Consider the following 14,613-nt stretch of genomic DNA (forward strand, 5'->3'; position numbering starts at 1 on the left):
GAGCACAAAATTGTGACAACAATGCAAATCTACCCATACTTGTGAATTCCAATAGTTTCAAATTGAAACCCTTGTCTTCTTCCTTGGTCTAATACAATCTGCTTCCCCCAAACTGTTTTACACCTGAGGCTCAGGAGAGAGTCAGCAAGAACTCGCAGCACCAGCAGTTTGGGGGTTTGGCGGAGTAGCAGAGAGGCAGGAAACAAAGAAGGAAAAAAGAATTAAAAACAAACAAAACAAAACAAAACAAAACAAAAACTCAACAAAAAACGACCCTATACCAAAAATTCCCAAATCCAGTCCCACTCTCCGCGTTGTGCGAGGCTCTTTCGGGAACCTGTCTCCGTTGCCCCGGGGAGTGGGGTTACCTCCGAGGGGCTGCCGTCGGGCTCGGGGCGCCTTTCCCCGTCCCTCAAGCCCACCCCCGCATGACTCACGCGCTGTCTCATTCCCCGCCCGCCCCCGCTGAAAACTTCCCCCGGTAACTTTCCCGGGGCCGGTTCCCCGCTCCCCCCTCCCCGATGGCAGGGGCACACACACCCCCTCATCCCAAGCCCCGCTGGAGTCACGGACGGCGGGGCGGTGGTGCCGGGGGGGATGTCGTAGTCGCCGCGTCAGCGGGAGCCCGGCGGCGATTGGGGGAGGCCGCCTTCTCCCCGCGGTCACGAATTATAAAGTGCCGCTGCCGCCGCCCGCACACGCTCCGCAGCGGCGCGCCCGGCCCCGGCAGCGGGCTCGGCTCGGCGCCCCCCGAGCCGCCCTCGCTGGAGCTGCCAGCGGGCCCGCCTGTGCCTGCCTACCCCGGGCTTCTCCGGAGGCTGCTCCCTCTCCCTATAAATATTAGTGGCTCCGACGCCGAGGCTTCGGCAAGGCGCAGCTTCTTTCTCGGCAACTCCCGGGAGCCCCGAGGGCAGCGTGTGTGTGAGTGAGGGAGCTGCTCTGCCCGCGGTCGGGACCGAGGGAGGGCCGGGGCGGCTCTGCCGGGGTTGGTGCTCGGGGTCGGGGAGGCTGCGCGGGGCGTCCCGGTGGGAAACCCTTCCCCGGGAGGGACCGGGATCCCGTCCGTGCCGCTCCGCGGTGCGTCCCTTCTGCCCCAGTGGTGCCGGCTTTTGCAGGCAGGGAGGGATAAAAGTGTTTGGGGACGAAGACTGTCACCAAACGGTCCGCTCCCGTTCCGAACGCAGGTCAGTTGCCTTGCATCTGCCAAGCGTCTGCTTACTTAAAGCTCCCGCTTACCTCGCAAGCGCAATCTAAAAAGCGTGAGTTTAGCGGAGTTGGTTTGAACCCTTTCACGCCGCATTTCCTTCTCCGAGCTGGGGGTGGGAGCGAGAGGAGGCGGCTGCCGGCTGACCTGTCCTTCTTGCAGCCCCATGGCGTTGCTCCTGAGACTCGGCTGCTCGCTGCTGGCCCTCAGCACCTGCCTGCTCCCGAGGGTGCGGGCCGACTGCGGCCGCGACTGCGCCGCCTGCGCCTACCACCTGGGACCCCGCGCCGGCATCCACCCCCTGGTAAGCGGCACCGGGGCCGGGAAAGCCTCAGAGCCCCGGAATCCCCGCGGCCGGGCCGCTTCCCCGCTAACTTTGAAGGGAGGAAAGGGGGAGCGGGGAAAAACAGCGAAATAAGAAAAATAAATAGTGAGGGAAGCCACCGGGGTCGCTTGGAAGACCCTTATTCTAAAGAGGGGAGAGAGGGAGAAGCAGGCTCGGGGGCGCTGGGCAGAGGGCGAGGAGCGGGCAGAGAGCGCTGATACAAACCCAGAGCGCCCCGAGGAGCGCCCCCAGCCCGCCCGTCCCTCCGCTGCCCGGAGCGGCGACCTTCGGGGACGGGGACAAACGACACCGCCGAGCAGCCCCGCGGGGAGCCAGGAAAAGGCCGAATGAAAACGCAAGGAGGAAGGGAAATCCGACCGGAGAGGGCATCTCTGCAAGGGAAGGAGGGGTCGCTGCCGGGCATTCCAGCACCGACAGGACAGGGGGAAGCCGAGCGGAACGGGAGGGAGGGTCCCGACCCTTGTCCGCTGGCTCCATGGTACGATGAGCTCTCTCCGGGCAGGATGGGTGTCGAGCTGAAAAGATCTGCCTGAGATCTCACTAAAAAGTGGGTTGAAAGCCTATTTGAGTAGCAGTACCTTGGCTGTTTCTCCTCCCTGCACGGTGCTGCACAGCGTTAGGAATATGCCTGTGGAAGACGGTGACAAATCGTGCTAAGTCCGGAATGAGGGGGACAGGAGGGTGGGGGTTATCTGTAATTTTTATGATGTTGAAATAATTTAAAAGAATAGTCACAGAAGCAATTCAACTTGAAATTTAAAGATCGGGGGTCAGTGAAAGTCTGGGATCCCCCAGCCCTTCCTGAAGAAGGTGAGATCTCTAGCTGCCAAGTACTTTGGCATCGGTTGCTCCTGACCTCAAACGCACATACTTTGAGGCATCATGCTCTCGGCACATCTAAATGATCTTAAAAATTTGTTCCTCTCATGTCATGTTCCTCATGCAAAAGGAAGGACTCAGCTCTCTAGCCTTACACAGAATTAGGAACCAGCGGGTATTTCTACTTACTACAAAAGCTCAAGAGCTCTTAGCCATAGCAGGCTCAGAAGGGCAATATTATTTGGACAGCTGGCCAAACAGTTCCCTCTACTTTTTTTTTTTTTTTTTTTCCTCTCTGCTTACATTAGCTTTCCATCAAAGTTTAGCTTTAGTGCCAGCTAGGGTAAAAAAAGTGGTAGTTTGCTGTTATGGAGGGAGAGCTTTTCAGAGTACATGTTCTGCATGTCTACTTTGACAGTCTGTCTTCCACACCTTCAGTAATCATTAAAGAAATAATCGAAGTCCTATTTTGTAAGAATGTTTATTAACTAAATAGGTAAAGAAGCAATGTAGCATACCTTGTATTTGTCAAACATGTATGAACAATTCTTGGAAACTGTTGTTTCTAGGTATTAGTATCTAGGAACATTATTGAATTTATTGCATTGTATTTGTTAGATACGAGACATTCCATACTGTACCTGGTGACAACTCACACTTATGAAGTATGTTCATTTGACAATAAGAGGTTATTAAAACTAACTGAGAAAGGGAGAGACTTATTCTTGCTTTGATTTAGAGCAATTACAAAGTCAGACTAAAGCTGAAGTCTTAATCTCTTTGCAGCATGACTATAATATATACTAATAACTAACTTGTAGTGCTAGTTAAATTATTGTGTTACAAAATATATAAATCCCTTTAATTTTCTTGTGATCATGCCAAAAAATCATATTTAAATTTCTTAGAGTAAAGTGAGTCTGAAGAGACAGATTGTGCAGTGGACAATAAGCTATCAGAGAGGGCTGTGCTGGAGTTAAATTTCAGATTTTAAAGTATGTTAGGATTCTTAGAACAGATCGTCTATAGTCGGAATGAGTGCTTCTCTTATTGAAAATAGTGATGATTTTTCTTTACCTGTTGTGGTATGAAAACCACAGGCAAGAAGAAAAAAGACTGGAATCACCTTATTTTTCAACTGAAGGGTATGGCTGCACAAGAATTTCCCTGACACAAGAAAGATAATAGTAGCTAATATCCATGTTATTATCATCAGAAGACAGGCTATGAGATATGCATAAAGTACTGAAAGCTTTTTTCATGTTGTAGCTTGAAAATTTTTCAATACAGTCAGAAACAACACAGTTTAGGATTTTTTCCCTCTCTTTGATGGTTCCTGCTTTCCAGCTAAAATGGAACTTTGATCCTTCCCTAAGAGAGCCTGTATTTCTACGTTTCTTTTAGTACACATTGGAATGATCTGTTCCACAAAGAGAAACAAATGGCAACACACAGCCTTTAAAGCAGGGTATTGAAGATACTGAACACTGCAGTATGGAACAGCTGGCTTCTTTGCAATGACCATGCTGTGCAGCTTTTCTAAAATTTCTGTATGATACTTTTAATTATGAAGATTGAATAAGTTTCTACACTTGCATTATGAAGCAAGCCACAATTGTTTTTTAGCTTCCCAGTAGTAAATTAAAAAAAAATAGATCATAATTCACACAAGTGTAAGGGAGATACAGGAACTGTACTTGTGGCTTCCTTTGAAACAGAAACATAGTGGCAACCTTGACATAGAGGACCCACAATTCATATTATGTGGTGGTTTGTCTCTTATAGTGGAGACTACCTTGTCCTTCAGAGAGGGATATGAAGAACTTCAAAACAGATGGGTACCAAACCAACTGGTCCCAAAGAGCATTTCTTCCAAGCCACTCACAAAGAGAGGCTCGCTCATGCTCTTTTATAAAAAAGTAAATCTAAGATAAGGTCATACCTAGGTGATAGTTGCTATCAAATAATTCTCAGTAAACCATATCCATTTTTCAGGCATGTACACTAGAATGTGAAGGGAAACTGCCTTCTGCCAAAGCCTGGGAGACCTGCAAGGAGCTCTTGCAGCTGGCAAAGCTGGATCTTTCTGAGGATGGCAACATTGCTCCAGGAGACAAGAAAGAGGTGGATGAGAACCATTTGCTTGCAAAGAAATACGGAGGCTTCATGAAAAGATATGGGGGTTTCATGAAGAAAATGGATGAGCTCTATAGGGCAGAACCAGAGGATGAAGCTAATGGAGGAGAAATCCTGGCTAAGAGGTATGGAGGGTTTATGAAGAAAGACTCAGATGACGATGCCCTTGCCAACTCCTCTGATCTGCTGAAGGAGCTTCTGGGAACAGGGGACAACCCTGAAGCGGCGCACTACCGAGAGATAAATGAAAATGACGGCGATGTCAGCAAAAGATACGGAGGCTTCATGAGAAGCATAAAGCGCAGCCCTGAATTGGAAGATGAGGCCAAAGAGCTGCAAAAGAGATATGGTGGCTTCATGAGAAGAGTGGGCAGGCCAGAGTGGTGGCTGGATTACCAGAAACGATATGGTGGGTTCCTTAAGCGCTTTGCCGACTCCATTCTCCCTTCAGAAGAAGATGGGGAAACTTATTCCAAAGAAGTCCCAGAGATGGAAAAGAGATATGGTGGTTTTATGAGATTTTAATACCTTTCCCTTTTTCCCTTTTGTCCTAAATGAGAAAGACTGCCTTATTTGTCATAACTTATTGTAACGTGTTGCTTGTACTGTACAGTTTTTTACTGTCCTTGGTTAATGATGAAAACTGCGATTTGTTGTTTCAGGTTCTGTGTTCTTTCAAGTCAAATAACTAATTTCTGGTTTAGTCAAGTTTCAGTCTGTATTGTAATTTCCATGCTAGAACTATTTTGATTACTGTATTAGTTTTCTTTAAAGAGGAACTACATCTACAGTAGAGTTGCTTAACTGTACATACAATAAATTCTTCATCCTAACTGCAAAAATTCTGATGTGCTATTTTTTCTCTCTGTCATTTAATCAAATATCTCAAATATATTTTCTTTAAGCCACCAGAGCAATGCCAACCTTTTTTTTCCATAATTGTACAGAATGTGTACAATTGAAACATACTTTTGTCTTTAGTTTTCTGTTGAAAGCAAAAAGTCTAAGAGCAGAATAATAAATAATTTTAATCAGTTAACAGAATAAATATTTAAAGCCTAAATTCATAATTCATAGTGCTCAACAATTGACATTAAAAAAAGAAAAATCACTTTTTAACCACTAAAATAATTTCCTCAGTGTACAATACAGTTACATGTTTGATTAGTTACATCTTTGAGATACATCCACTATAGGACTGTATACTTGGACTTTAAAATAATAAACACTAATTTAAAAAGTGTTTGTTAAAAAGATAGTTTGTGCAAAATAAACATGAACCAAAACTGCCTAGAAATACCTGATTTTGCAGGGCACCTGACAAATGTTTTTCCTACCTTATCAAAACACAAACTATGGAGAGCTGCTATAAATCACTTCAGCACAACTGAAATGTAGGAAAGTGCTGGTCTGACCTCTCTGTATCAAACAAAGGCAGTATAAGTAAATCTGAGAACAAACAGAAAAGCCAACACTAACACTGCAGGTCCTTTGCAATTTACACAGGTGGCGCTTACATCAAAGGCCAGATCCCATCCCAGTGTACAACTCCTTCCAAAATTCTGACTGTCCCCCTCTATTCCTAGTCTGTGAGCAGTTTCCCCCCATCTACTACTAGTTACTGGTCACTTCCCACTTAAACTAACGTGATGAATATAGCCTTGACCATGGCACTGTCTAAAACCCTCAATGACTCTGCTTTCAATATCTGTATCCCAGTTTTGCACAGTACTATTTACAAAAAGGGAAAATTAATGGTCTGACTTTAATTTCAAGGCAAAGGGATTGTCTAGGTGCTCATGGCTTGTAAAAATTAAGATGTGTTTCAAAATGTACTTGAAGGCCTCATCACATACAATTTAGTTATGATGATTTTAGGCTTGGCCCTTAGATGATGATATATGTGGTCTGAAGTGGTCAAAATACTGCTGAAGGCAGGAAAAGTCTTCCCATTCTTTTCTCCATTGCACTTGCCCAAAGTGGCTGGACAGCAATGCATCACCTGAGGGGTTTCATCCACAAGAACCTTGGGTTGTGCACACTCGGGCTGCTCTGGAGCACAAACCCACACATGGAATGCAGCCATCAGCAACAAGTTTGCTTTAAACGTACACTTTGGGAAGAACTAAAATTACATCCTCAATATTTCACTTCAACATTTAGTCACTTCTTTTCCCTGAAAAGTTACTCACCTGTAATTTAGCCAAAGGACCCTTGCTGGCCTTCAAACTAAAACAAGCATTGCTGTACCTGTTGATGCAAATAGTTGACCAGTTGTTTTTACTCATCCTTCACAGTTAACAAAAACTCAGTAATTTAAAAAGGAATAAAACTCCCAAATGTCAAGACATCTAGTACATATATTGAAGAATAAAGTCTTTTGTTCAACTAAACCTTTAAATATATATCAATATATACTGGTGGCAATCACCTTTGCCACAATCTCTGTTGTTTTTTGAGCCCTAAAATCAAGAGCCACACAAGGTTAGGTGATAAAATGTGGTTATGATTTTAATGAAGAACCCTCCAGATGCACAACACACTGAAATGCACACCAAAAATGCACCAAAGATGCACACATGATATAGGGCACGTAGAGTTTTATAAGAAATCGTTTAATCGTAAATTGACAAGAGTCCCCAATTAGAAACACAGGTGATGAATTCCCCCTCTTGGTTCACACCCTTTATAAAGCCCACCTTCCTTGGTAGTTGTTAATGGGAAAGTGTCTTGGGAAGGTTTCTTGATCTTCATTCCTATAAGAAGTGAGATTAGAACAGGCCCTTGGGATTTTTTTTTGTCTAATAGGAAAAGTACTGAAGTTAAGTAACTGTACAATTATATAATAACGGTCTACAGAGCTATAAATATATATGAACAATATATATATATATGTATATATATATAAAAGGAATAATCATTTTGGCATCATCTTCCACGGCATACTCCTGCAAAAGCTGGCAGCGCACATCTTGGACAGGAGAACTCTTCACTGAGTTAAGAACTGTCTGGTTGGCAAGACCCAGAGAGTGGTGGTGCTGCATCCAGTTGGTATCCAGTCATTAGTGGGGTCCAGCAGGGATCGGTGCTGGGGCCAGTCCTGTTTAATATCTTCACTGATGATCTGGATGAAGGGATCGAATCAGCAAATTCATGGACAACAGTGAATTGGGTGCAAGTGTCAATCTGCTGGAGGGTAGGAGGGCTCTGCAGAAGGACCTGGACAGGCTGGATAGATGGGCAGAATTCAATATGAGGTTTAACAAGTCCAAGTGCCAGGTCCTGCACTTTGGCCACAACAACCCTTGCAGTGCCACAGGCTGGGGACGGAGTGGCTGGACACCGGCCTGGTGGAGAAGGACCGTGAAGCTCTGGTTGTCAGCTTCTGAACATGAGCCAGCAGTGTGCCCACATGGCCAAGAAGGTCAATGGCATCCTGGCCTGTATCAGGAATAGTGTGACCAGCAGGAGCAGGGCAGTGATTGTCAGGCCACACCTCAAGTCCTGCATCCAGTTCTGAGCCTCTCAGTTCAGGAAGGACTTTAAGGTGCTGGGGTGTATCCAGAGAAGTGCAACAAAGCTGGTGAAGGGCCCAGAGTACAAATCTGATGACTCTCTGAGGGAGCTGGGGTTGTTTATCCTGTAGAAAAGGAGTCTTGGGGGAAATTTTATTGCTTTTTATAACTCCCTAAAAGGACAGTTGTGGGGTTCAGCCTCTTCTCCAAGGCAGCCAGCAACAGGATACAAGAACATAGTCTTAAGGTATACCAGGGGAGGTTAGGAAGAATTTCTTTACAGAAAGGGCATTTAGATGTTAGAATTGGCTGCCCAGGAAGGTGGGAAGTCGCCCTCCCCAGAGGTGTTTGAGGAAAGACTGGATGTGGCACTCCGTGCCATGGTTTAGCTGACGTGGTGGTGCTGGATCACAGGTTGGACTCAAAGATCTCAGAAGTCTTGTCTAACCTAATTGGTTCTGTGAATTTATATAGAAAAACTAAAGCACTTGGTACAAATATCTAACTGGGATATATGCATGCAACCCAAAACTGGAGTAAGGCCATCCAAAGTGAAATCTCTTCCAAGGCTGAACAGGTAGGAGGCAATGTACATGGGAGATGAGACTTTTTGATTCTTAGAGTGAAATAGTGAAACTGAATAGTCCCCATTCCCTCCATTACAACTAAAAGTATCTCCAGTCACACTTTTTCTTGCTTCGATAACTACAATTTAAAAGATGTGAAATTAGAATAAGATCTAATTTCTTCTGTTGATGTGGAATTTCTTATTTTATGACTTTCAGTTATGCCATCATTCAGGCCCTTTTTAACTCTAAAGTGTTCTAACATTTCCAGTAATTAACATTTCAAATTAAATCAGCTCAAAATGTGCCAGTGAATCAATCAAGGTTTACTGAATCACAAATTAAAAAAAAAAGGTTGGAGATAGGATTTTCTGAGCTGGGAGATGAAAAAAGGCATCTCATCTCCCTCTCATTCCAAGCTCTGAATGGCTCCACTAATTTTCCTCTTACAATACATTCCTAGAACTATCACTTCATCAGAAGATTATTGAAATAGCTGTATTGCTTTATATAAATAAAAGCAGAAAGGAGGAAAGCCTGATGTCTAGAAAGAAAATTAATTGCAAGAGTATTTTGGAGAAAGAAATGTCATTCCGGAACCAAAACCAGGATTATATATTTCCTTTTTCTGGCTTTTATCATTGTTCCAGAATAGAATCATTGGTTTGAATTCTGAGTAAGTATATTAAAAAAAATAATTAATATGAAAAATGTATGCTGGAAGGGTCCAGACCAGTCAAAGAGATTAATGCCTCTGCATAAGGAACAAAAGAGAAAAAAAGATAGTCTAATTGAGGTTAGGCAAGGATGAGTTGAGCTTTTTAATAGGAACTAATTACAGGAAGGAACAACAACAAAAAAAGTATTTCCTGAACTAAATGGAGTTCACATACAGGAGAGAGACAGAAGCTGATGAATATAGTGATTTCTGAATACCAAACTGCTTGCAGCTGAAGCTCTGCCTGAAAACCTCATCTTAAATCTTGGGATAATGAGCAAAGACTATAAATCTATGTCCACATTTCAGCTGAACTTGGCATATTCTGAAATATGAGCTGAAATATGCACAGCATAATTTTGAATTTTCTGTTTGTTTATTTCTGGTAAATTAAAATATAGTATGATATCTAATAAATATAAATAACTACAAGGTTATTATTACAATCATTATTTTGCAATTATTTCTAAATAGTTACAATAATTTACTTTATAATTGTTTATAACTATATCATAAATACAAGTAATTATAACATTTAATGTTGTTAGCTCTTTCAGATAATGCTTCCCAAGATAGAATCTTTAGAACAGAAACATGTTCTAATTTAATATACTGAAATAAGTATTATTATACTGTGTTCAACAGAGACTCTAAACATGCACTGACTCATTTTAATTCTGAAGGGAACTTAATTAAGAAGAACCTAAATTTTCGGTTTATGGTGTATAATGGTCTCTCTGACATTAGGAATGGTTTTGGAGGCCTACATGTAAGGCAAAATGACAAATTCATAGCACAGCTCTGTAAGTTATGCATACATGGCAGTGCCTCAGAAAGTTTTCCTTATAGCTTTCTTCCTCAAGAACTACAGTGATCAGCTGGACACAAAAAACAAAATTCCTTTTTATACCAACAAGACCATGCTAGAATTCTCAACTTAAAAGGGAAACAAATGGTAGCATTTTCTGACTCTGGGTTGCTGTGAGAATAAAGAAATTCCTGGAACAGGTTAGCTGGCCCTGAAAGCTGTGACACCCCAAGGAGCACACCGTATTTCTGGTCTTTTAAAGCAGCAAAGAGGGATCTTAAAAATCACACAGAGAACAGTGTAACCACTTCCCTATCAGAGTCATAATGCTTCCATCCTTCTCTTCAGTTCCTACCAAGATGAGATATTCAAGCATCACCATTGAGACACCTCTACATGACTGCACTTGGCAGTCGGGTCTCTTTCTCCAACAGCAGTCGCTTTGGCAGAGACTTCATCTCTCCCACCCCCTTTGAAGTCCCACTACCTCTTGCAGAAATCCTCTTTGTCAGCCTCCACTCACAGCCTTAGATTTAATTTCACCACACTGAGGTTTGCTTTCTGACTCAAACCATAAAAGAGTACTTTAATTGGAGAGTGACTGAGACCATCAGTTCCAGCTGCTAGCTGTGGAAGTTAGGCAGCTGCTCTTAGACTTCTTGCTTTTAGCATTTTGATCATAATTCTTTGCTCCCTGCAGTATTAAAAATTTTTCTCTGTGTCAACAGGAATACACTGGCTACATCAAACCTGTATCATACCTGTATTTCATTCTTTCACAACTATATTGCAGTTACTCTATTACACAATTCCATCCATCTGAGAAGGATAGGGAGTTATCAAAGGCATAGCTGTAAGCAAGGAACAGGGCAGCAAAACCAGCTGTAAATCATTAATCCAAGCATTCAATTACTAATCCCATCAGCCTCATTTAAAGCATTTAAACTGACAGTTGCATATCCAATTAACTGTTGCTATAGAAAATGAAAATGCTTAGAGGTATTTGACAGACAAATCTTTACTGGCCCAGCAGGGATTTAGACTGAATTTGTTTAATTAGATTGTGACTTTACCTAAATTGATCATTTACTGTAATCCTTGCTGAAACCATGGAATGAAATCTCTCAGGGTTAAATAGTTGTCACAAAAGCACATCACTCTGCTAAAAGATTAGATAAAAGCTCTGTGCTGTGCTGTACTGCTTCCTCAAGGAGAAGGACGGCATTTCCTTGTGCACAGATCATGAGTGCTAAACCTTTTCATAGCTGTCCATGGCTGCCAGGACATAGATGACCTTTGCCTCTTGCCTCTCTGTCTTTACTCTGTTTCTCAACACAGTCTTCCCCAGCCCATGTGGCTGCTTACAAGAAACCCTGTATTTTCCTACTTTTTAAATGTTTGCACTGTTAAATGTGTGCACTGACTTGCACTCCAGTTGCAGTGAGATCTGTGTGTGTTCGTCTGGTCTGAGCTCATCACAATTCCGATTCGTATAAAACTACAGGATACCAGATTAGGAAAACCACTCCTACAGTCCTCTGAGAATCTGCAACTTAACTTTTAGGCTTTATGCCCTGAAAAATACTCTAAAGCCGTTCTTCAGGCAATGTTTTTTTCTTGAGCAGGAGAAAACGGCAGCAACAGCACAAATGATTGGCAATTCTCTTTCATAAGAGCAGTTGAAGCAGATAAGCCACATAAGCCTCTCTTAGTACATATAAACCAGCGTTTTTCAATCATGACCTGCAGTATAAATGGGTTTTACAGCAGGACTTTCACATTTCTCTACATTTTCATCTCTGCAAATAACTAGCTGACAAGGGCTGAAATATCAACTGCACCACATTTCTCTATCTAGAAAAATATTTTGTGGAATTATACCTTTTTTTTAAATTTTTTGTTAATACAGCATAGCTGTCATACTATGACAGCAGTTGACACAGTCAATGTGACAAAGTCATTCTCAGAACATGATTAACTGATTCTTTGCCCATCAACCAGAAGAAAAGCTGTCGGCTTCCATCTGAACAGACGCAGTGGAAATTAATCAAAGCATAGAGCTTCTATGGGAGCCATTGCATGCTTAAACTTTGCTAACCAAGCTGTTGATCAGCAGACTGAAGACAGGGGATATGTTTCACTCCCAGGTATCCATCATACTGAATTTCTCTGTAATAACTGAGACAAAAGTCTGAAACAGGGTTCTCAGGCTGGATGAGGTTTAGAAGTAATATCTTCTCCCTGTGGATTCTTCAGGGCTCTTTTAGACTCCAGGAGTTTCACCATCATTGCATAAAACAAATTTGTTCCCGGCATCCTGACCATTCAGAACCTGTGGTGCCTGCTAATGCCTTTTAAACTTACCAACCTCACTGTCCCAGCACCAAACCTTGCAGGCCCTTGAAAGGCTGAGGTCACTGGTGAAGCATGACCAAAATGATGACAGCATGACAACAAATCTGCTCTACACTCTTTGTGTAAATGTGAATACCATCGTCACTCAGTTTCTCAGTATCTTAATGAGAAGAGCAATTAAATTACTAAATTACTTTAACCTGAAGCAACATAAATAGGTATTGCAGTGATAAAGATAAATTCTTAGAGGAAATCCTTTTCCGAATAATATTCGTCACTACTGAAGACATCCCCTCCAGTTCTTGCACTGCTTTGAGGTCTTTTGTGGTTTGCTGGCACTGTTAGTGTACTCCAGCTCTTCTGGTCTCCTCTTTGCACTTCTTCCTGGGGTAATTACTCTTTGGTTAGTGATTTTCAGACTATTTGATTGTTCAAGTTCAGCAGATGCATTGAGTCACACCTTGAGGAAGATTCAGCTATTATAAAACAGCAGGTTGTCAGCCTAAGTTCCCAGACATCCATCAGCACATCCCCTCTGTCTTCTGTTCTGTATTTTTGGAGTTCAAAGTCCCTAAGCCAACCCAGTCCCTGATCTCAGAAAGTGGTCTCAGAATAAGGGATACTTCCTGAGCAGGAATACCATCTTTCCTTCCCCTTATTATCAGTCTCCCCATAACTCCTATTACTGTCCCATCACTATTAGGTTCTACAGCTGCACAGTGATAGTGAATATTTTTTAGTCAGGGTAAAAGAGATCAGGTTATCCATTTTTGTAGTCCTCAGTACTACCATCATTTAAATAAGAACTCATTTTTTTCCGGCACACAAGAAAATACGTAAATTATTTATGACAACTTTCAAGTGTCATTATACCTACATGTCAATAAACAACCCATCCTAGTAAAATAGTCTAAATACTTGTCATTCAAGCTGAAAAGAGTTAAAGAGGGTTATTTCAGCCTTTCAATTAATTGGGAGGAAAGGAATACCATTTGACGGGAAGAACTGGTCAAACTACACACAAAATTACTTTGTATGTCTGACTTTGTTAGTCTTTGTCTGACTAACTTAAAGAAGACATCATTCTCCTCCCTGGCTTTTTTGGGGGGATATGCTATTTCTGGGAAGCAAAATCAGTTTTCTACCTATGACAGAAAACTTTATCATTTTATCCTCTCCTCATTTGCCTAAAATTGTCCCCAAGCTACCCATATTTTCCCTTGTAAAGAGCACAGTCAACAGCAGCTTTTTCCCAAATGTTTCACATTTTCAGGGATGTGAGACTCTGCAGCTTAAATTCTCAAGTGTCTTTAGACACAATAATGACAGGCTCTGTGCTCTGTGCCCTCTTCCTAGGGAATGTCACATCAGCTGTATGTTTTTACTGGAATGAAGCAGCAGACAAGCAGTGGTGCCCTTACACCAGGTATGACTGTAATCTCACATTACCACACCTGGATGCTGCCAGCTCACAGACCGGGAGCTGCTGAAGCACATACTCCAAGCACCTTCTCAGGCACAGGGTGGAGCTGCCCTTTGACTGACATGGTGGTTACCAGCTGGCAGAACATTAAGCAGCTGCAGGGTTAGATGTGGATCCAGATATGCAACATCTTAGAAGATGGATGAGGCACGCACAGACCTGCAGAGGGATCCCCGCACATCTCCACAGCTCCAGAGCTGCAGTGTCTCTGTAGGCTCGCGGTAGGATGGCTTAAATTCATTAGCTAAGGATTTTCTTTACAGTATTGAAAGTCTTTCTTACATGCCAGTAAGCAAAAGTATTGAAAGTTTTTCTTACGTGCCCTCCCACAGCTGCAGTAGCCTATAGTTTTATCCCCTGGATCATGCCTCAGCAGTATTACAACAGCTGCCTCATACAGCAGCTACTAATTTTTAGTGCAGTGGAGATTAAATTAGTTTGGCTGACTGTGTGATGAAGTACATTGAGCCAATTAAAAGAAAAAAAAAAAACATAGGAAAGGAGGTTTTCTGTGCTCACTACTATTCCTTGGAAAGGAAGCAGCTCATGCTTTAATTCAGGATACAAGATCCAAGTCTTTTGAGCTGGAACTCCTTTTCTTCTTCATTTATAGAGTGTACAGCCACTTCCTGCATACCTCTAATCAACTTCGTCTTGAGGCAG

The 14,613-nt window shown here is 42.7% G+C and overlaps 1 protein-coding gene across 3 annotated transcripts; it reads left to right on the forward strand.

Moving 5' to 3' along the window:
• Window positions 1-694: 694 nt before the first annotated feature.
• Window positions 695-5,347, forward strand: PENK (proenkephalin). 3 transcript variants are annotated; one of them, XM_041473682.1, is made up of 3 exons: window positions 695-921; window positions 1,367-1,508; window positions 4,365-5,347. In XM_041473682.1, the coding sequence occupies exons 2-3, from the start codon at window positions 1,371-1,373 to the stop codon at window positions 5,028-5,030; spliced, it is 804 nt and encodes a 267-aa protein (XP_041329616.1). In that variant the 5' UTR covers window positions 695-921; window positions 1,367-1,370; the 3' UTR covers window positions 5,031-5,347. The 3 variants fall into 3 exon arrangements, with proteins under 3 accessions (XP_041329616.1, XP_041329614.1, XP_041329615.1); XM_041473680.1 differs by having other exon boundaries at window positions 716-985; XM_041473681.1 differs by lacking the exon at window positions 695-921 and adding an exon at window positions 1,008-1,184.
• Window positions 5,348-14,613: the final 9,266 nt, after the last annotated feature.

This window comes from Pyrgilauda ruficollis, unplaced genomic scaffold, assembly GCF_017590135.1.
Source record: "Pyrgilauda ruficollis isolate IOZ18807 unplaced genomic scaffold, ASM1759013v1 scaffold30, whole genome shotgun sequence".
Classification (NCBI taxonomy): domain Eukaryota; kingdom Metazoa; phylum Chordata; class Aves; order Passeriformes; family Passeridae; genus Pyrgilauda; species Pyrgilauda ruficollis.

What these genes read in the sequence shown, in the direction of transcription:
- PENK (XM_041473682.1), top strand. Translation starts at nt 1,371, where the DNA reads ATGGCGTTGCTCCTGAGACTCGGCTGCTCGCTGCTGGCCCTCAGCACC. An exon ending in GCGCCGGCATCCACCCCCTG is followed by an intron (nt 1,509 to 4,364) that starts GTAAGCGGCACC and finishes TCCATTTTTCAG; the next exon opens with GCATGTACACTAGAATGTGA.